This window comes from Bufo bufo, chromosome 5 (assembly GCF_905171765.1).
Source record: "Bufo bufo chromosome 5, aBufBuf1.1, whole genome shotgun sequence".
NCBI lineage: Eukaryota > Metazoa > Chordata > Amphibia > Anura > Bufonidae > Bufo > Bufo bufo.
In genome coordinates, this window is record NC_053393.1 from 278,528,299 (window position 1) to 278,550,024 (window position 21,726).

The 21,726-nt window shown below is 42.7% G+C and overlaps 1 protein-coding gene across 1 annotated transcript in view; it reads right to left on the reverse strand.

Annotated features, from left to right (window-relative positions):
- GALNT1 (polypeptide N-acetylgalactosaminyltransferase 1) overlaps nucleotides 1-21,726 on the reverse strand; it is a 616,072-nt gene that overhangs the window by 430,048 nt on the left and 164,298 nt on the right. Inside the window, exon 2 of the mRNA XM_040431282.1 lies at nucleotides 15,725-15,954. Coding sequence (XP_040287216.1) covers nucleotides 15,725-15,860 — 136 coding nt within the window. The 5' untranslated portion in view covers nucleotides 15,861-15,954. The remainder of the gene's footprint in view (nucleotides 1-15,724; nucleotides 15,955-21,726) is intronic.

A 21,726-nucleotide genomic window follows, 5' to 3' on the forward strand; every position in this document is an offset into this window, starting at 1 on the left:
TGAAAGTAGCCTAAAGTGACAAATGCAAAAATTCCCAAAAAACGGCCTGGTCCTTAAAGGGAACCTGTCACCGGGAATATCTAGTCCCCATAGCTCTGTGTGCTTTTATTGTGTAAAAAAAACTATTTGATACATATGCAAATTAACCTGAGATGAGTCCTGTATGTGAGATGAGTCAGGGACAGGACTCATCTCAGGTTAATTTGCATATGTATCAAAGCGGTTTTTTTACACAATAAAAGCACACAGAGCTATGGGGACTAGGTATTGCGGATGTGCTAGCGGCCATCTAGCAGCCCAGGTCCTCAGCTCTATACACAAAGTCCAGGTGACAGGTTCCCTTTAACCCCTTAAGAACTTAGGGCATACCGGTACGCCCTATTTCCCAAATCCTTAAGGACTCAGGGCGTACCGGTACGTCCTAAGTTTAAATCGCGATTGCAGCGCCCCGGGGGTTAATCCGAACAGGATGCCGGCTGAAATCATTCAGACGGCATCCTGTCACAACGCCGGGGGGGGGGGGTCATATGACCCCCCCGTATCGGCGATCGCAGCAAACCGCAGGTCAAATCAGACCTGCGGTTTGCTGCGCTTTCTGCAGTTTCTGATCCCCGCCCGCCTCCTCTTGAAAATTCGTTGGTGGCCAGTGGTATACCAGAGTTTCAGCACATTGCTGACACTCTGGTATAAATGGCTGACATCTGTGCAGCTATCAGCCATTTAACCCGTTCCATACCACGGTCCGTACGGACCGCTGTATGGAAAAGGTTAACTGTCAGGGTCAGGGAGCTCCCTCCCTATCCCATCGGGGGGCTGCTGTGCCTTTGCAGCCCCCAGACAGGATGGGGTCACAGAGGGAGGGAGCCCCCCTCCTTACCCTTCCCCGTCTGCGAAGTTGTCGCCTCAACTGAGCAGACGGGGAAGGTTCCCATGGCAACAGGACACCTTCTCAGGCATCCTGCTGTCCATGGTGCTTAACAGATCTGTGCTAAAGGCATAGATCTGTTCAGACAAAGTGTACGTAAAATACAGTACAAAACACTATATAGTGTACTGTACTGTATTATACAGACATCAGACCCACTGGATCTTCAAGAACCAAGTGGGTCTGGGTCAAAAAAAAAAAATTGAAAAAAGTTCAGATAAAAAAAAAAAAAAAAAAAAAAAACACATTTATCACTGAATAAAAATATTAAAAATAAAATACACTACACATATTAGGTATCGCCGTGTCCGTAACGACCTGATCTATAAAACGGTCATGTTACTTTCCCCGCACGGTGAACGCCATAAAAATAAAAAAATTAAAACTTGAAATTTTGCCCACCTTACTTCCCAAAAAAGATAATAAAAGTGATCAAAAAAGTTGCATGTACGCCAAAATAGTACCAATCAGTCATCTAATCCCGCAAAAATCATACCATACCCAAGATAATCGCCCAAAAACTGAAAAAACTATGGCTCTTAGTCTATGGAAACACTAAAACATGATTTTTTTGGTTTCAAAAATGTGTAAAACTTACACAAATAAAAATAAAGTACACATATTGGGTATCGCCGCGTCCGTAGCCATTTTTTGCCATCTTACTTCACAAAAAGTGTAATAGCAAGCGATCAAAAGGTCATATGCACCCCAAAATAGTGCCAATAATACAGTCATCTCATCCCACAAAAAATGAGACCCTAGCTAAGATAATCGCCCAAAAACTGAACAAACTATGGCTCTCAGACTATGGAAACACTAAAACATGATTTTTTTTGTTTCAAAAATGAAATCATTGTGTAAAACTTACATAAATAAAAAAAATTGTATACATATTAGGTATCACCGCGTCCGTGACAAAAGTGTAATATAGAGCACCCAAAAATCATATGTACCCTAAACTAGTACCAACAAGATTGCCACCCTATCCCGTAGTTTCTAAAATGGGGTTACTTTTTTTGGAGTTTTCTACTCTAGGGGTGCATCAGGGGGGCTTCAAATGGGATATGGTGTCAAAAAAAACAGCCCAGCAAAATCAGCCTTTCAAAAACCGTATGGCATTTTTTTCCTTCTGCCCCCTGCCGTGTGCCCGTACAGCGGTTTACGACCACATATGGGGTGTTTCTGTAAACTACAGAATCAGGGCTATAAATAATGAGTTTTGTTTGGCTGTTAACCCTTGCTTTGTAACTGAAAAAAATATTAAAATGTGAAATTTTGAAATTGTATCTCTATTTTCAATTAAATCTTGTGCAACACCTAAAGGGTTAAAGTTTGTAAAATCAGTTTTGAATACCTTGAAGGGTGTAGTTTCTTAGATGGGGTCACTTTTATGGAGTTTCTACTCTAGGGGTGCATCAGGGGGGCTTCAAATGGGACATGGTGTCAAAAAAAACAGTCCAGCAAAACCTGCCTTCTAAAAACCATACAGCGCACCTTTCCCTCTACGCCCTACTGTGTGCCCGTACAGTAGTTTACGGCCACATATGGGGTGTTTCTGCAAACTACAGAATCGGGGGAATAAATATAGCATTTTGTTTGGCTGTTAACCCTTGCTTTGTTACTGGAAAAAATGGATTAAAATGTAAAATTTGCCAAAAAATCTAAAATCTGAAATTTTAACACCATTTGCCATTAACTCTTGTGGAACACCTAAAGGGTTAAAGTTTGTAAAAATCAGTTTTGAATACCTTGAGTGGTGTAGTTTATAGAATGGGGTCATTTTTGGGTGGTTTCTATTATGTAAGCCTCGCAAAGTGACTTCAGACCTGAACTGGTCGCTAAAAATTGGGTTTTTGAAAATTTCTGAAAAATTTCAAGATTTGCTTCTAAACTTCTAAGCCTTGTAACATCCCCAAAAAATAAAATATCATTCCCAAAATGATCCAAACATGAAGTAGACATATGGGGAATGTAAAGTAATAACTATTTTTGGAGGTATTACTATGTATTATAGTAGTAGAGAAATTGAAACTTGGAAATTTGCAATTTTTTACAAATTCTTGGTAAATTTGTTTTTTTTTTTTATAAATAAAAATGAATTTTTTTTACTTCATTTTACCAGTGTCATGAAGTATAATATGTGACGAAAAAACAATCTCAGAATAGCCTGGATAAGTCAAAGCCTTTTAAAGTTATCAGCACTTAGGCTGGGTTCAGACCTGAGCGTATTTGATATGCGCGTTTAACGCGCGTTTTTGTCGCGCGTGTTTTGCAATAGTAAACGCGCGTTTGACGCGCGTTTGTGTGATTGACTGCAGTGTCCTATGACCACAAACGCGCGTCAAAACGCCCCAAAGAAGCTCAAGAACTTGTTTGAGCGTAGGGCGTTTTTCAGCGCGTTCAAACGCGCTGTAAAACGCTCAAGTGATAACCAGGGCCATAGGGAAGCATTGGTTTTCATGTGTTGAGCGTTTTACAGCGCGTTTGAACGCGCTGTAAAACGCTCAAGTGTGAACCCAGCCTTAAAGTGACACTGGTCAGATTTGCAAAAAATGGCCAAGTCCTTAAGGTGAAATAGGGCTGAGTCCTTACGGGGTTAAGGTGAAAAATGTCAGGGTCCTGAAGGGGTTAAAATATCAACGGTGGCAAGGGTGGCTTAAAAAATAAATAGAAAAAGGAAGAACATGTAGCAGATCCAACATTGTACATTTCACAGAATAGGTTAAATAGGCATTTTTTATTTATTTGCTTATCCTGCATTGCACTTTTTGATAAGTAAAACCTATGTGAAACCATATCAAAAACTCAAAAAAAAAAATTACAGTGGAATTAGAGATCCTGTATCCTCTATCCTCTCCTGACATGTCTGTTTTAGTAACTACTTGCATTCCCCATGTAATAATACGGGAGCATCTATTCTCATGACTCCATGTTGTACCATTCCTTTATTATTCCTGCTAGCACTTTTCAATGAAGGTCCAGATGGGTGCTAAAAGAGTTCTCTGGGCTCTTCTATATTGATGACCTATCCTCAGGAAAGGGCATCAATATCAGATCAGCTGTATGAGGAGACTGAACGTGCAGTCTCTAGTCTCTCATCCTGCTCAAGGCTGCTGTCTATAGCAAAGCAGCAACAGAGCGGGAAGAGAGAAGGGAGGCGGGATGTGCGCAGACCATCTCCTAATACAGCTGATCAGCAGAGGTGCCGGGTGTCGGACCCCCACCGATTTGATATTGATGAACTATCCTCAGGATAGGTCATCAATATAAGAGAGCCCGAAGAACCCCTTTAACAGTTGAGGGGGGGAAGGGGGGTCTGAACAGTATGACGTTGGTAGTACTGACTAGATACACTGAGCAGGGACACAGACCTAACTGGTAACACCCATCTGGACCTTCATTGCAAACTGGTAGTAATTCATTCATAACTTCTAACAGGAGTAAAAAAGGAATTCCACAACAGAGTCATAAGAATAGATGATCCAGATTTGCTATTACACAGGTAATACTCTAAGTATCAAAATAAGCTGCGGCCAAATTTGTTAAGGCTAGGCTCACATGTTCATGATTTTGGATGCAGTTTTTGAATCCAAAACCAGTGACTAACAGGAAAAAAAGAAAAATTATATCTGTCCTTTACATGCTCTCCACCTGGTTTTGCCTTCTGAAATTGTATTTAAAAACCTTAACATGTAAACCCAGCCTAAACACAAGAAATTTAAAAAGGAGCTTTATCACTGGGAGAAAACTTATGTCACTATGCATTTACTCTGCAGCAGATTTCACAAGTGAAATTGAGCATGCTAGGCATCCAAATGAATGGCCATTCATTTAACCCATAGAGGACCCGCACCGTACATGTACAGCGCTACAGGATGTGACTTAACGGGCTCTGACTTAACGGGCTCTGTGAGAAAATCGCGGGGGATTCGGGGCGCAATGACTGTTCTTACTGACAGGCAGCCATGCCGGGTAAGTGCAGCATCGGCTGTTTTGGCCCCCCTGATGCTCCAAGTGCTGTGATTGGCCGATCAGTGATAACGGCACATCGCAGCGCCGAAAGCACATGTAAGCTGCGGGGCAGGGCGGGGGGAGGTCGCCGATGCTGAACTGGTCTGCAACGATCAGCTCCGAGGTGAGGCAGGGGACACCAGTGTTTTGGGTGCCCTAAAAGCGCTGCGATTGGTAGAAACAACGTTCCAGCCAATGGCAGTGCTAAAGCTGCACAGGAAAGGGCAGAAACTACCTGCATGCAGCCATTCTAGCCGGTGACTGCATGCTGAGAGTCTCTGTGCCCGATCTGCTGGGATTTGTGGTTCTACCAAAGCTTTCACTGCCTTTACTGCTCCTGTAAAGTTATGCACATGGGAAGGAATAATGCAAGTCACCCGTACATACTAAATGGTAAACCACTCGGTAACACTGACATGGAAAAGGATCTAGGAATTTTAATAAACAGCAAACTAAGCTGCAAAATCCAGTGTCAGGCAGCTGCTGCCAAGGCCAATCGCTAGTCAGACCACACATGGAGTATTGTGTACAGTTCTGGGCTCCTGTGAACAAGGCAAACATAGCAGAGCTGGAGAGGGTCCAGAGGAGGGCAACTAAAGTAATAACTGGAATGGGGCAACTACAGTACCCTGAAAGATTATCAAAATTAGGGTTATTCACTTTAGAAAAAAGACGACTGAGGGGACATCTAATTACTATGGATAAATAGATCAGGGGTCAGTACAGAGATCTATCCCATCATCTATTTATCCCCAGGACTGTGACTGTGACGAGGGGACATCCTCTGCGTCTGAAAGAAAGAAGGTTTGTACACAAACATAGAAGACGAACTGGATAGAAGAAGAATAACATCTGGCACATCTGCTGCAGTGATTTTTTATTTATTTTTTCTGCAGCAGAAGTTCCAGATCCCTAATCCACCCCCCCCCAATCCCTGTCCCTATCCCCCACTCTCCCTCCTCCCCCCCCTTCCGTCCAATTTTGCCTGTGGTAAAGAAATTTAGATTTTTTTTTTTTGTCACTTTTATAAATAAAATTAAAATTTCCTGCTCTGCACCAAGTCCATACTTCACTGCTCAGCACCTGGGCTCTATTTTGTTTGGCGCAGATACATATTTTTTTTTTAAGAAGTAATAGTTTGAAATATATATATATATATATATATATACACATATATATATATATACACATACACACATATATACACATATATATATATATATATATATACACACACACACACACCACATATACATATATACACACACACACACATATACACACACATATATACATATATATACACATATAAGACTGCAATGAGCAGTTGAAACGTTGCACAGGGGAAATAAAGCGGGTCGTTTTTCACCTTATTCTGGAGTGCTGCCTCTTCTTTGAAATACCTACACATATATATATATATATATATACACACACACACACACACACACACACACACACACACACACATACATACATATATATATATATATATATATATACACACACACACACACACTCTCACCTAAAGAATTATTAGGAACACCATACTAATACGGTGTTGGACCCTCTTGCCTTTAGAACTGCCTTAATTCTACATGGCATTGATTCAACAAGGTGCTGATAGCATTCTTTAGAAATGTTGGCCCATATTGATAGGATAGCATCTTACATCTTGATGGAGATTTGAGGGATGCACATCCAGGGCACGAAGCTCCCGTTCCACCACATCCCAAAGATGCTCTATTGGGTTGAGATCTGGTGACTGTGGGGCCATTTTTAGTACAGTGAACTCATTGTCATGTTCAAGAAACCAATTTGAAATTATTCGAGCTTTGTGACATGGTGCATTATCCTGCTGGAAGTAGCCATCAGAGAATGGGTACATGGTGGGCATGAAGGGATGGACATGGTCAGAAACAATGCTCAGGTAGCCCGTGGCATTTAAACGATGGCCAATTGGCACTAAGGTGCCTAAAGTGTGCCCAGAAAACATCCCCCACTCCATTACACCACCACCACCAGCCTGCACAGTGGTAACAAGGCATGATGGATACATGTTCTCATTCTGTTTACGCCAAATTCGGACTCTACCATTTGAATGTCTCAACAGAAATCGAGACTCATCAGACCAGGCAATATTTTTCCAGTCTTCAGCAGTCCAATTTTGGTGAGCTCGTGCAAATTGTAGCCTCTCTTTCCTATTTGTAGTGGATATGAGTGGTACCCGGTGGGGTCTTCTGCTGTTGTAGCCCATCCGCCTCAAGGTTATGCGTGTTATGGCTTCACAAATGCTTTGCTGCATACCTCGGTTGTAACGAGTGGTTATTTCAGTCAACGTTGCTCTTCAATCAGCTTGAATCAGTCGGCCCATTCTCCTCTGACCTCCAGCATCAACAAGGCATTTTCGCCCACAGAACTGCCGCATACTGGAGGTTTTTCCCTTTTAACACCATTCTTTGTAAACCCCAGAAATGGTTGTGCGTGAAAATCCCAGTAACTGAGCAGATTGTGAAATACTCAGACCGGCCCGTCTGGCACCAACAACCATGCCACGCTCAAAATTGCTTAAATCCCCTTTCTTTCCCATTCTGACATTCAGTTTGGAGTTCAGGAGATTGTCTTGACCAGGACCACAACCCTACATGCATTGAAGCAACTGCCATGTGATTGGTTGACTAAATAATTGCATTAATGAGAAATAGAACAGGTGTTCCTAATAATACTTTAGGTGAGTATATTATATATATATACATATATATATATATATATATATACATATATATATATATATATATATATATATACATACATATACATATACATATATACACACACACATACACATATATATACACACACATATATACACTGCTCAAAAAAATAAAGGGAACACTTAAACAACACAATATAACTCCAAGTCAATTACACTTCTGTGAAATCAAACTGTCCACTTAGGAAGCAACACTGAGTGACAATCAATTTCACATGCTGTTGTGCAAATGGGATAGACAACAGGTGGAAATTATAGGCAATTAGCAAGACACCCCCAATAAAGGAGTGGTTCTGCAGGTGGTGACCACAGACACTTCTCAGTTCCTATGCTTCCTGGCTGATGTTTTGGTGACTTTTGAATGCTGGCGGTGCTTTCACTCTAGTGGTAGCAAGAGACGGAGTCTACAACCCACACAAGTGGCTCAGGTAGTGCAGCTTATCCAGGATGGCACATCAATGCGAGCATCTGTCAGCGTAGTGTCCAGAGCATGGAGGCGCTACCAGGAGACAGGCCAGTACATCAGGAGACGTGGAGGAGGCCGTAGGAGGGCAACAACCCAGCAGCAGGACCGCTATCTCCGCCTTTGTGCAAGGAGGAACAGGAGGAGCACTGCCAGAGCCCTGCAAAATGACCTCCAGCAGGCCAGAAATGTGCATGTGTCTGCTCAAACGGTCATAAACAGACTCCATGAGGGTGATAGGAGGGCCCAACGTCCACAGGTGGGGGTTGTGCTTACAGCCCAACACCGTGCAGGATGTTTGGCATTTGCCAGAGAACACCAAGATTGGCAAATTCGCCACTGGCGCCCTGTGCTCTTCACAGATGAAAGCAGGTTCACACTGAGCACATATGACAGACGTGACAGAGTCTGGAGACGCCGTGGAGAACGTTCTGCTGCCTGCAACATCCTCCAGCATGACCGTTTTGGCATTGGGTCAGTAATGGTGTGGGGTGGCATTTCTTTAGAGGGCCGCACAGCCCTCCATGTGCTCGCCAGAGGTAGCCTGACTGCCATTAGGTACCGAGATGAGATCCTCAGACCCCTTGTGAGACCATATGCTGGTGCGGTTGGCCCTGGGTTCCTCCTAATGCAAGACAATGCTAGACCTCATGTGGCTGGAGTGTGTCAGCAGTTCCTGCAAGACGAAGGCATTGATGCTATGGACTGGCCCGCCCGTTCCCCAGACCTGAATCCAATTGAGCACATCTAGGACATCATGTCTCGCTCTATCCACCAACGTCACGTTGCACCACAGACTGTCCAGGAGTTGGCAGATGCTTTAGTCCAGGTCTGGTTGGAGATCCCTCAGGAGACCGTCCGCCACCTCATCAGGAGCATGCACAGGCATTGTAGGGAGGTCATACAGGCACGTGGAGGCCACACACACTACTGAGCCTCATTTTGACTTGTTTTAAGGACATTACATCAAAGTTGGATCAGCCTGTAGTGTGTTTTTCCACTTTAATTTTGAGTGTGACTCCAAATCCAGACCTCCATAGGTTTAAAAATTTGATTTCCATTTTTTAATTTTTGTGTGATTTTGTTGTCAGCACATTCAACTATGTAAAGAACAAAGTATTTCAGAAAAATATTTAATTAATTCAGATCTAGGATGTGTTATTTTTGTGTTCCCTTTATTTTTTTGAGCAGTGTGTATATATATATATATATATATATATATATATATATAATATTAGAATATATATATATATATATATATATATATATATATATATATATATATATATATATATATATATATACACATATACACACTGCTCAAAAAAATAAAGGGAACACAAAAATAAGTTCTTTACATAGTTGAATGTGCTGACAACAAAATCACACAAAAATAAAAAATGGAAATCACATTTTTCAACCCATGGAGGTCTGGATTTGGAGTCCCACTCAAAATTAAAGTGGAAAAACACACTACAGGCTGATCCAACTTTGATGTAATGTCCTTAAAACAAGTCAAAATGAGGCTCAGTAGTGTGTGTGGCCTCCACGTGCCTGTATGACCTCCCTACAACGCCTGTGCATGCTCCTGATGAGGTGGCGGACGGTCTCCTGAGGGATCTCCTCCCAGACCTGGACTAAAGCATCTGCCAACTCCTGGACAGTCTGTGGTGCAACGTGACGTTGGTGGATAGAGCGAGACATGATGTCCCAGATGTGCTCAATTGGATTCAGGTCTGGGGAACGGGCGGGCCAGTCCATAGCATCAATGCCTTCGTCTTGCAGGAACTGCTGACACACTCCAGCCACATGAGGTCTAGCATTGTCTTGCATTAGGAGGAACCCAGGGCCAACCGCACCAGCATATGGTCTCACAAGGGGTCTGAGTATCTCATCTCGGTACCTAATGGCAGTCAGGCTACCTCTGGCGAGCACATGGAGGACTGTGCGGCCCTCCAAAGAAATGCCACCCCACACCATTACTGACCCAATGCCAAACCGGTCATGCTGGAGGATGTTGCAGGCAGCAGAACGTTCTCCACGGTGTCTCCAGACTCTGTCACGTCTGTCACATGTGCTCAGTGTGAACCTGCTTTCATCTGTGAAGAGCACAGTGCCAGTGGCGAATTTGCCAATCTTGGTGTTCTCTGGCAAATGCCAAACGTCCTGCACAGTGTTGGGCTGTAAGCACAACCCCCACCTGTGGACGTCGGGCCCTCATATCACCCTCATGGAGTCTGTTTCTGACCATTTGAGCAGACACATGCACATTTGTGGCCTGCTGGAGGTCATTTTGCAGGGCTCTGGCAGTGCTCCTCATGTTCCTTCTTGCACAAAGGCGGAGGTAGCGGTCCTGCTGCTGGGTTGTTGCCCTCCTACGGCCTCCTCTACGTCTCCTGATGTACTGGCCTATCTCCTGGTAGCGCCTCCATGCTCTGGACACTACGCTGACAGACACAGCAAACCTTCTTGCCACAGCTCGCATTGATGTGCCATCCTGGATAAGCTGCACTACCTGAGCCACTTGTGTGGGTTGTAGACTCCGTCTCATGCTACCACTAGAGTGAAAGCACCGCCAGCATTCAAAAGTGACCAAAACATCAGCCAGGAAGCATAGGAACTGAGAAGTGGTCTGTGATTACCACCACCTGCAGAACCACTTTTTTTATTGGGGGTGTCTTGCTAATTGCCTATAATTTCCACCTGTTGTCTATCCCATTTGCACAACAGCATGTGAAATTGATTGTCACTCAGTGTTGCTTCCTAAGTGGACAGTTTGATTTCACACAAGTGTGATTGACTTGGAGTTACATTGTGTTGTTTAAGTGTTCCCTTTATTTTTTTGAGCAGTGTATATATGTATGTATGTGTATATATATATATATATATATATATATATATATATATATATATACACACACACACACACTATTATATATATATATATATATATATATATATATAAAAATCATATGTATTTCCATATAAATATATATAGAAATCAATTTTAGTTAGGTATGGTTAGTGTAGATTTTTACACGCACATAATATCTGTGTGCATGCATGCGTCCTGCACCTGTTGAGCGCTGATCAGAAACATCCATTTTTTTAATCGTTCTGCTCAGTTTACTGTGCACATTTTTTGTTTTATTTTTTTGTGTAGTTAGTTTTATCGATATATATAAATCTCCATATACATATATATTGAAATCAATTTTTGTTAGGTAGTGTTAGTGTAGGTTTATGCGTGCATCTATCAAATTTTTTATTAAATTTTTTCTACTCTTTTCTCTATTATTTCAAATTTATAACAAGCCCCTTCACGTGTGAAAATAAAACATACACACCCCATACTAAATAAAGTTTTATACATTTTACACAAAACACCCCAATAAAATAAAAATGGCCCATCCGTCCCAACGAGTTTACTCAGCTGAAGAGGCAGACGCCTATCTTGCCTCTGATACTGAGTCGGCCAGTAAGTAATGAAGTATTACTTTACTGAGAGAGTAGTGGATGCATGGAATAGCCTTCCTGCAGAAGTGGTAGCTGCAAATACAGTGGAGGAGTTTAAGCATGCATGGGATAGGCATAAGGTCATCCTTCATATAAGATAGGGCCAGGGGCTATCCATAGTATTTAGTATATTGGGCAGACTAGATGGGCCAAATGGTTCTTATTTGCCGACACATTCTATGTTTCTATGTTTCTATGACCCGGAAGTGTTTTAATTCAATTCGGAAATTCCTACACTACAACGACAATACACAGTGCCAACCCCAAAATGACCCGACATTTGACCATCTGTTCCATGTTAGGCCCGTCCTTGACCACTTTAACACCAAGTTTGCTGAAGTGTACACCCCTGATAAAAATGTATATGTAGATGAGTCCCTTTTACTTTTCAAAGGGAGGGTTAGATTCAGTCAGTACCTGCCTAGAAAACGGGCAAGGTATGGCATAGAAAAATTACTAACTTTGTGAGAGTAGCTCTGGGTATACAAACAAGCTCCGCGTTTATGAAGGGAAAGATTCCTGCATAGAACCCTTAGAATGCCCCCCCATCCTAGGAGTTAGTGGAAAGATTGTGTGGGATTTGTTGCACCCACTGCTGGATAAGGGTTACCACCTCTATGTGGATAACTATTATACCAGCATACCCCTATTCAGGTCCCTAACTGCCAGAAGTACTGTGGCTTGCGGCACAGTGCGCAAAAATCAGAGAAGCCTTCCTAGATCCCTGGTAGGGCAACCACTGAGAATGGGTGAAAGCAGAGCTATCCTCCATGATAGGCGGTTAAGTACAAGGACAAGAGGGATGTCATTTTACTGACCACCGTTCACACAAATACCAGCTCCCCTGCTCATGTGCGAGGTACCACTGTCCCCAAACCAGTTTGCATCCTGGACTACAAAACGCACATGGGAGGGGTTGATCTTTCAGATCAAGTTCTGAAGCCCACAGGAAAAACAAAAGGTGTGATACAAAAAGCTGTCTGTACACATTGTACAGGTGGCAATGTACAATGCGTACGTGCTATTTGAATCTGCAGGCCACACAGGAACTTTCCTCCAGTTCCAAGAGGTGGTTATCAAGGCCCTAATTTTTCAAAGCCAGGCCAGGGAGGGTCCCAGTACTTCTGGAAGTCATGGTGCCCGCGTCGTACCAGGGCAACATTTTCCAGGTCAAGTCCCCCAGACAGCAAGGTAGGTAAGGACCCAAAAAAAGATGCAGGGTGTGTTCCAAAAAGGGGATAAGGAAAGACACCATTTACCACTGCGAAACCTGCCCTGAAAAACCTGGCCTGTGCATGCAGGAGTGTTTTAGAATCTACCACACATCCATGGAGTATTAATTTCATCCTTGATGTACCCTGTAATTTTACCACCTTATACCTCTCATTTAGTCCGCATAACTTACATATCCACTTTTCACATACTACTACATATTCATTTCTATGAAACACCTGTTAGGTCAAAAAATGTTCGTACAGGGGTACACTTTCCAAAATAAGGTCACTTCTTGGGGTTTTTCATTTCTGGGGACCTCAGGAAATTTTTTAAATGTGACATAGCAGCTAAAATCCATGTCTATTTATTCAAGCCTGCAAAAAACATATTTTGCACTTTGCGCCAATACAGCAGGCTACGAGCACATATGAGGTGTTCACAAAATGGGGAGAAAATAGGGAACATATACTGAGGTGCATTTTCTCCTTGTGAAAGTGAAAAATTCTGCCTTCTGTGAAAAACCTGTTTGCTAAAAAGTACCCTTTCTACCACTTAAAATGTTCGTACGCGGGTGCTCTTTCCAAAATGGAGTCACTTCTTGGAGTTTTTCATTTCTGAGAACCTCAGGAATTTATGTAATGCGACATTAATGTAATGCATTACAATCCATGTCTGCCAGTTCAGGTCAGCAGAATCCATATTTAGCTGTTTGTATCTAGGGCCCTGCCATGCGCCCATACATAATTTTTTGAGCACATATGGGGTGTTGGCGTATTCGGGGGGAAATGGGGAACAAACTGTGGGGTGCATTTTGTCCCGTTACCCCTTGTGAAAGTGAAAAATGTGTAAAGCAACTTTTTCTGGGAAAAATTGTCATTTTTTATTTTCATAGCCAAGCATTTCCTAATTCTGTGAAACGCCCGATGGGTCTAAGTGCTCACTACACACCTTGAAATATTCCTTGAAGGGTGCAGTTTCCAGAATGGGGTCACTTTTTGGGTGTTTCCACTGTAGGGCCACCTCAGGGTGTCTTCATATGCGACATAGCTCCCAATTACCATTCTAGCCAAGTCCTCTCTCCTAACAGCCATATGGTGCTCCTTCCACTCTGTAGCCTGCATCATTTTTTGAGCATATATGGGGTGTTGGCATATTCAGGGGGGGGGGGGGGGGGGGAACGACAAAATGTGGGGTGCATTTTGTCCAGTTCCCCCTTGTGAAGGTGAAAAATATGGGCCTAAAGTAAATTTTTCTGGAAAAAATTGCAATTTTTCATTTTCACAGCCAATTCCATGAATCACCTTGGAGGACAAAGCTCTCACTACACATCTTGAAATGTTCCTGAGGGGTGTAGTTTCCAGAATAGGGTCACTTTTGGAGGGTTTCAACTGTAGAGGTACTTCAGGGTGTCTTTATATGCGACATAGCTCCCAAAAGCCAATCCTGCAAAATCTGTCCTCCAAAAGCCCTATGGAGCTACTTCCCTTTTGAACCCCGCCATGCATCCATACATCATTTTTTCAGCACATATGGGGTGTTGGCATGTTCGGGGGTAAATGGGGAACAAAATGTGGTGTGCATTTTGTCCTGTTTTCCCTTGTGAAAGTGTAAAATGTGGGTGTAAAGCAACTTTTTCTGAAAATAAAAAAATTTAATTTTAGCATTCAAAATCTCGCGCCGGTGCCGCGGCCGTACCTATCTTCAATCTGCGCAGGCGCACTGAGAGGCAGCCACTCGCTCGGCCGCTCCATCCTCAATGCGCCTGCGCCGATGACGTCACATCTACACCCGGCTCAGGCGCATTGAGGAAGCGAGCGGCCGCCTCTCAGTGCGCCTGCGCAGATTGAAGATACGTACGGCCGCGGCGCAGGCGCCAGATTTTGAATGCCAACAGGCAGGGCCAGCAGAGAACGATTCCGTTCACTGGCCCTGTCAATCACAATGCGGAGGGGGCGTCATTAGGATCGGAGGATGCGGCTGCTACCAGCAAGTAGCCGCCCTACTTGCTGGTAGCAAGGTAATTTGCATATTTTAAAAATAGCTTTTTATCAAATTCTACTGAACCAAAATGATTATTTAACTTATGTATGCAGAGCTCGCAGTATAGGGATTATTAGTAAACAAAAAAAAAATATGGTTTAGTGGGCTGACAGAAGCCCTTTAAGTTTTTTCTATTTGTCAGATCGTGATTTCTTTTATAAAAATATTAGATGCAAAAGCACAAGCTACATGGTGACATGAAGCCCAGCATTAGAGTTCTTTTACACAGAAGTGAATCACGGATAGGTGCTGTCCATGTTCAACTTACCCACTGACTATAATGTGTTCCTTTATATATTAGCGATTTTCCACTTGCCTTGAGGCAGTGAGAAAAACCACCGTGACATGCACTACAACACAGATCCTGAGTATCAGTTAAGCACATTTGGCCTCTGTTTGAGCCACCTCCATCATAGACCCTTTATGTTATGGGATGCATTTTTTTTTTTGTTGGTTTGTTTTTTCTTCTGACAGATCAGAAGAACGAAAAAATAACAGTGATAGGAACTGGTCCTTAGCAGGGTTTCAGACACAAGCAGTGGCTGCTCAGTCTGTTTTTACCCCCTTTTTCCCACATCAAAGTAGTGTTTTATCATTACCCAAGCATCAGATAGATTGCACTTGTCATTTGATGCTTTCACAGACCAGTTATACTACCATTATAATAAGCAACAAGCATATTTAACATAAAACATCACCGGTCAAATCGCTTACACAGCTGAGGGGGATCAGGTAAAGGCAACAGGCTACAAGAAGAGAAAATGAAACTAAGTACACTTACCATCTCCAGCAGGAAGGCCCCGCTCCTTATCCTCGCATTTGTTGCATTCACTGAAGTACAGCAATAGAAATATATCCAAGAAGACCCAAACCAATGAGGTGGCCAAGACCACCTTAAAATAGGCAAATTTCTTCATAGTAAAAAAATAAAATAAAATATATATATAAAAAAACTGTCACAAAAATAAACAGGTGTGAACTAGGAATCCAGCTTCATTAGTCTTCTATAAACTGAAACAAAGAAAAAACAAAAAAACGAATTTCACTGTAAGAACAGAAAAAAATATATTCATAAACAGTAATGTTTAACAAAAAGTTTAATAGGGTTGTGCAACCAACCTGTAGGGTGAGAGAAGGGGGTATTAAAAAAAATATATAAAAAAAATTCACTTTATGAAGATCCCACTAATCCAGCGCTACAGCTACCATCTGAACTGGGCACTAAGTGATTACATGCTGCTCCCACATAAGTGCCAGAGGTCAAATGAGTAGACCAGGAGTAGTCACCTTCATTAGGTGATTTTTCTTTTTTAACCAGACAACCCCTTTAATCTATAGATTGTAAGGGTTGTACAGTCAAAAATGAATCTATATACACAGACTGTAAGACACAAAGGGTTGCCCAGCATTCTTCCATTCTAAATTGAAAAAAGTTTTTTAGAACCCTACAGGATATATTTTAGCCAAAAAGATTTTTGGAGTGAAGTGATCTTGCTGTGAACCCTCCGGTGGATCTCTGCTCCTCTGCTCCGATTACTGACAGATCTCCCTAGCCTGCAACTCGTGGCAGCAGCCATCTTGCTTCAGGCTGCTAGACGCTTACAATATTGCCACGGCCTACAATCTCTCAATAACATTACTGGATACAAACTGGGACTGAGCTGGCACTGTGGGCGAATGGTGAATTACAGCTGCTATTGCTTGCTGGCACTTTCAGTACTCCTGCGCTGTCTCCTCTTAGGGTCCATTCACACGTTTGTTGTTTCTTTCCTGATCTGTTCCGTTTTTTTTGCGGAACAGATCTGGACCAGTTCTGTACCCATTCATTTTCAATGGGTACTGAAAAAAAAAAAATCGGACAGCTCAATGTCTGAATTGAATGGCAAATGAATGGGTACAGAACTGGTCCAGATCTGTTCCGCAAAAAACGGAACAGATCAGGAAAGAAACAACGGACGTGTGAATGGACCCTTACCTATACTTTCCAACAGTTTAAACTGACACAGTTTCACTTGAACTTGTAGTACTAAGAACCTGTGTATCGAATGCCATATTCTGTGAGGGGTTGTGTGCTTGATGTTACAGTGAGATTTTGACTGTATGGGCCACAAAACTAACATGGCACCTAAGCCTAGATGCACTTAGACTCTAGTCAGAGGGTGACTATAAAGAGCAGCCTCCTATAGGACATGTTTCTGAAAATGGTAAAATCATGGCTGCCATAGCCTTCTGCCAAGCTATTTTAACTACCAAATTGACCATTTAAAGATGCTAATTGCCTTAGGCATTGATAAAATAAGAGATAGGACCACAAAGGTGGAGTGCAGGCTCAATGACGTGGAAGATCTGGTACATGCAGGGAAACATGCCACCCACACGTTTCAACAGCAGCTGAATCTTTTACAGGCCACAGGACACCAAAAAACATGATAGCGAAATATCTCCATATTCTTGTGTGCTGGAACAGGTAGAGAATTATGACCCAGGCATATTACCCTCAACTTATGTTTTGTTGTTGAAAGAGCACATAGAATACCTACCAAACCTCTGTGAATTGAATTACAGAGACAGAGATACTATTCTTATTTCAGCATGGAAAAAGGCTAGATTAAATTTAACACCAGGCTCTCCTTCACCCAGATTTCACAATCGAAGTTCAGAGGAAAAGAGACCAGTGTACCCAAGTGCAGACCCGCCTTTAGGAAAAGATGATAAAATATGCCATGCTTTATCCAATGAGACAGAGTGCAGGATGGCCTTGTACTGGCTTGATAGGAGTCCCTGAAATGTATCATGATGCAGCTATTCTATTTCGACCCGACCGTACCTAGCTTAACTCTGGGGTGGGGGGGGGGGGGGGGGGGGGGGGGGGGGTTAGGCCTAAATCAATCCTACACTGTTTTCTTTTTAACTTGTGTTGTGCTTTGTTCTCCTTTGTTCTCCTGACTGAAAATATTCTCCAGTTATATACTCTTTGATTTGTGGTAACATGGTACTGTATATTTTCAAGTTCGGGATCTTGAGCTCAAACAAATTGGGTAGGTTTGGGCAGGGTGGGGGACAAGGTTTGTATTTGGTTTCTTTGAATACGTGTGAATGCTAACTATTTTTATGCCAACCATGGCTACTCTATGAACAGTCCCATGGTATTTAATAATTTGAAAGTCCTAATATTTTTCAAGAAGCACATCAGAGGGGTCAGAAGGTACTGTCACTTAAATGCCCATCGGTGAGACATGCCTATCATGCAGTGTACTCTAGTTTTGTGTGGGAAGTTTCTGTTCTAGTTGCAAAGTCTCTCGCTTTCCAGATTAGATCGGTTCATATAGACAGGTCAGGTAAATATGTTATCAGGGGAAAAGAGTACTTGATTGTGGTGCATCTGTAACATCCCAGAGTTATGTTACTAAACTCTTTTACCCCGCTATAACCTGTTAAGTGTATTCGTACGGTCATCTAATGTGATTTATCTTATATTCTCACAAATGTGCATATTCTAAGCCTGTTACATGTATTTTGCTGTCATTTCCATGTACACCAGCAGGTGGCAGCAATGTGTCAGCAGGGCTTTAGTAACAGTTTAGTATTTCTAGACTGGAATAGTACATTCCAGTTTAGCTCCCCACTCTTTGAGGAGGTGTGGAATGTGCTCACATCCTGCCTCATGGGTGGAGAAGGAAGTTCAGTTAGTGTGCCAGCCACCCCAGCTAGGGGAAGGATGTGCTGGTAGGAGCTCCCAGATATAGGGATCCCAGACCAGGACCGTGTCTCGGCTGAGACCAAAGATCATCATTCCCAGTCTGAGCCTTCAGCCTCAGCTGGTGACAAGGAAGCAGCCACCTCCAGAACTCCAGGAAGAACAATACCCTGTGAGCTAACTGAGTAACATCCAGAGACCAGGAGAAGCCAAATTCCTCCTCAGCTAGCCAGTCCCAATACAGCAGAAGATAGATAGAAGCAGAAGACAGATTCCTGCCATACATTGCCAATACCTGCTGGGATCAAAGACTATTGCTGAAGCTCATATGGATTACTGCTGCATCCAGTAAAGATCAGTTTGAATTATATTCCAAGTCTGGATCTCATTCATTGCTACCAAGTTCCTCAATTACTCCTACTAGCAACACACTCATTTATTGAAAGTGAGCCAGGATCCATGAGTCCAGCCGTACCCAGGTAGGAGACACCGTTGACCTACTACTACACAGACACATTACCCCACTCTGGCATTCCTAACCTGGTACGTGAGTTGCAACGCCTTAAAGGGCCCTGAGACTGTACCCTGCGCACGCTGCAATTGGCGTCACAAACAAAAACGTAACTATCATTTACACCTGACCCAATTAGATTAGTAAAACTACAGGTAACAGCACTCTGCTAGTCAATTGCACAAAGATATAAGCAAACACTGAAAGAATAAATGCTTGGTGGTCATACTTACTGCAAATGCAGCTAGAAGCTCTTTGCGAATATAATTTATCAAAAATATTTCGGGCCCATCTACCAGTCGACAAGGTAGCTTCTAATCAGATGGGTCCTACTCTAACATGCCTCTCCTAGGCTTACAGACTACAATCTGGGCAAAGTAGTACCAAGCTGTATCCTACACATGCCTCTCCCAGGATGTGAGCCTGCAGTATGGGCTGAGTAGAATACAGCTGTACAAGCTATCTAATTAAAAGCACATGGTAAATGGGCTGGTGGTGCACGGTTCAATCTCACCACCAGGGGGAGCCACCCCCCTAGTGGCAGTGACTGCCAAGTATGACCACCAAGCATTTATTCTTTCAGTGTTTGCTTATATCTTTGTGCAATTGACTAGCAGAGTGCTGTTACCTGTAGTTCTACTAATCCAATTGTGTTTCAGCCAAGGTAGCGTGGACCTGCGTTCTCATATTCACTTATTATGGAGGTGCTAGTTCGTTTATTTTTCTTACACCTGACCCAGTCATTGCATATTATAGCGTCAGTGTGCATAACCCCAATCCGGCTTACTGCACATCTATATCCCTCATCCTTTTCATAGGGGAGTCTTAGATAAAATACTATGGAAAATTGTTATGTTTCCAGATATTCTGTTACTTTAGACCCTCACTTGGATAGTTTGTGCCCTCTGTTGACCATAACCGGATGCTGGGCAGAGGCACAATTTATTGTAAGCATGGAGGAGAGTTCACCCTACTTTGCAACAGTTTTCTTGTCATAATGCACCTGCAGACTCCTTATCGAGAGTAGGTCTAGTCTTAACTTCTATGGAAATGTTAAGGGGTTTTATGACTTTAAGAACCATCTCCCGAGAGGTATTTCAGACCATGCACCCTTGACAGTAGTAATCACCCAGTCAGTGGACTGCCCAATAAGACAATGGCACCAGGCTTGATATAGTGCCTATATTGAGTGGAAACCAGCAGAAAATAGAGGAATTTTAAAGTGACAATGAAAGGACTTCTAATCCCTTGAGTGGGGTCCATTTAAAGCCATTAAGCGTGATGTTTTTATGAATGTGATTGCGGCACATCGAACTGAGCATAGAGTCATGCGGGCAACACTGGAAAGGGAGGTCTCGTTGAGGGTAGCTGCCTTCCTGGTGGTTCCGGGGGACAACAATCAGAAACACTGGTTTGCAAGCCCAAAGAAGTTTAACTTTACATCTAAGTACACACAAAACAAAACTGTTAGCACAAAAACGTGTTTTTTTTTTTAGAAAGGGACAAAAATGAGAGGGTCCTAGCTTAACTGGCTAGAATGGAGACACTAAACTGTGCTTTTGAGTATTCTGCCAGCTCAAGGAGAGAGATTCAGAAATCCCAAGGATGTTTGTAATCAATTTGTATCTTAATAATTAGGTGTAAGGCAGCTCTCACCTGCTCCACGACACCCTCCGGCCACGGACACCGCACCTGGATGCAGAAATGTACAAGCAGTTCAAAGGAAAAGACAATCCAGCTCAGGTCAGGTTTGAATACGTGGCTTCTTTATTTCAGCGGTTGTAAAATTCCACATAGCAAGGTGCAACAAGTGACGCGTTTCAGACCTCTATAACATCAGGGTCATGCATGACAAAACATGCACCTTGCTATGTGGAATTTTACAACAACTGAAATAAAGAAGCCACGTATTCACACCTGACCTGAGCTGGACTTCTCTTTTCCTTTGAACAATTTTTATCTCACTACACAGACCAATATGCCTAAAAAAATGTCCTTTTCTCAGGAAGATTTCAGTCACTACTTAAGTGGCATTGTGCTCCCTGTTCTAACCAGGGAGGCTAGTCGGGAGTTAGCTTCTCCCCTTACCATAACTGAGATTCAGAGTGCTATTAATTACAGTATACGGCCTTACAGAAGTCTCTAGATCCAGATGGCTTTCCGGTGGAAGGGTAAAAACTTAATACTAGACTGTGTTGTTTCTGAAGAAACCACAGGATGTTGGCTTGAAATCTGATTGGCTGTTGATGGCTCCACCCACTTTTTTGAATTTTAATCCCAGTCCTCCAGGAACCAACTGTGCCAAGTTTGAAGACTGTGCCAATAAAAGTCTAAGAGCAGCAGCAGTTTTAAATTTCCCTATTTAAACAACTGACAAAAATTTGATTGGCCGTTGTAGACTCCTTTGTCACACACTGACCCACCCTGCCGAGTTTGGGTGCTGTGGCTTAAATACTGTGAGGACAGCTTTTTAAAGGTTTCTCATAGAAGTCAATAGGTAAAATCTGATTGGTTGTTTATGGCTCCTGCCACTTTTTAGCGTCCCCAAAATGAGACAGACATTCTCACAGTCCTC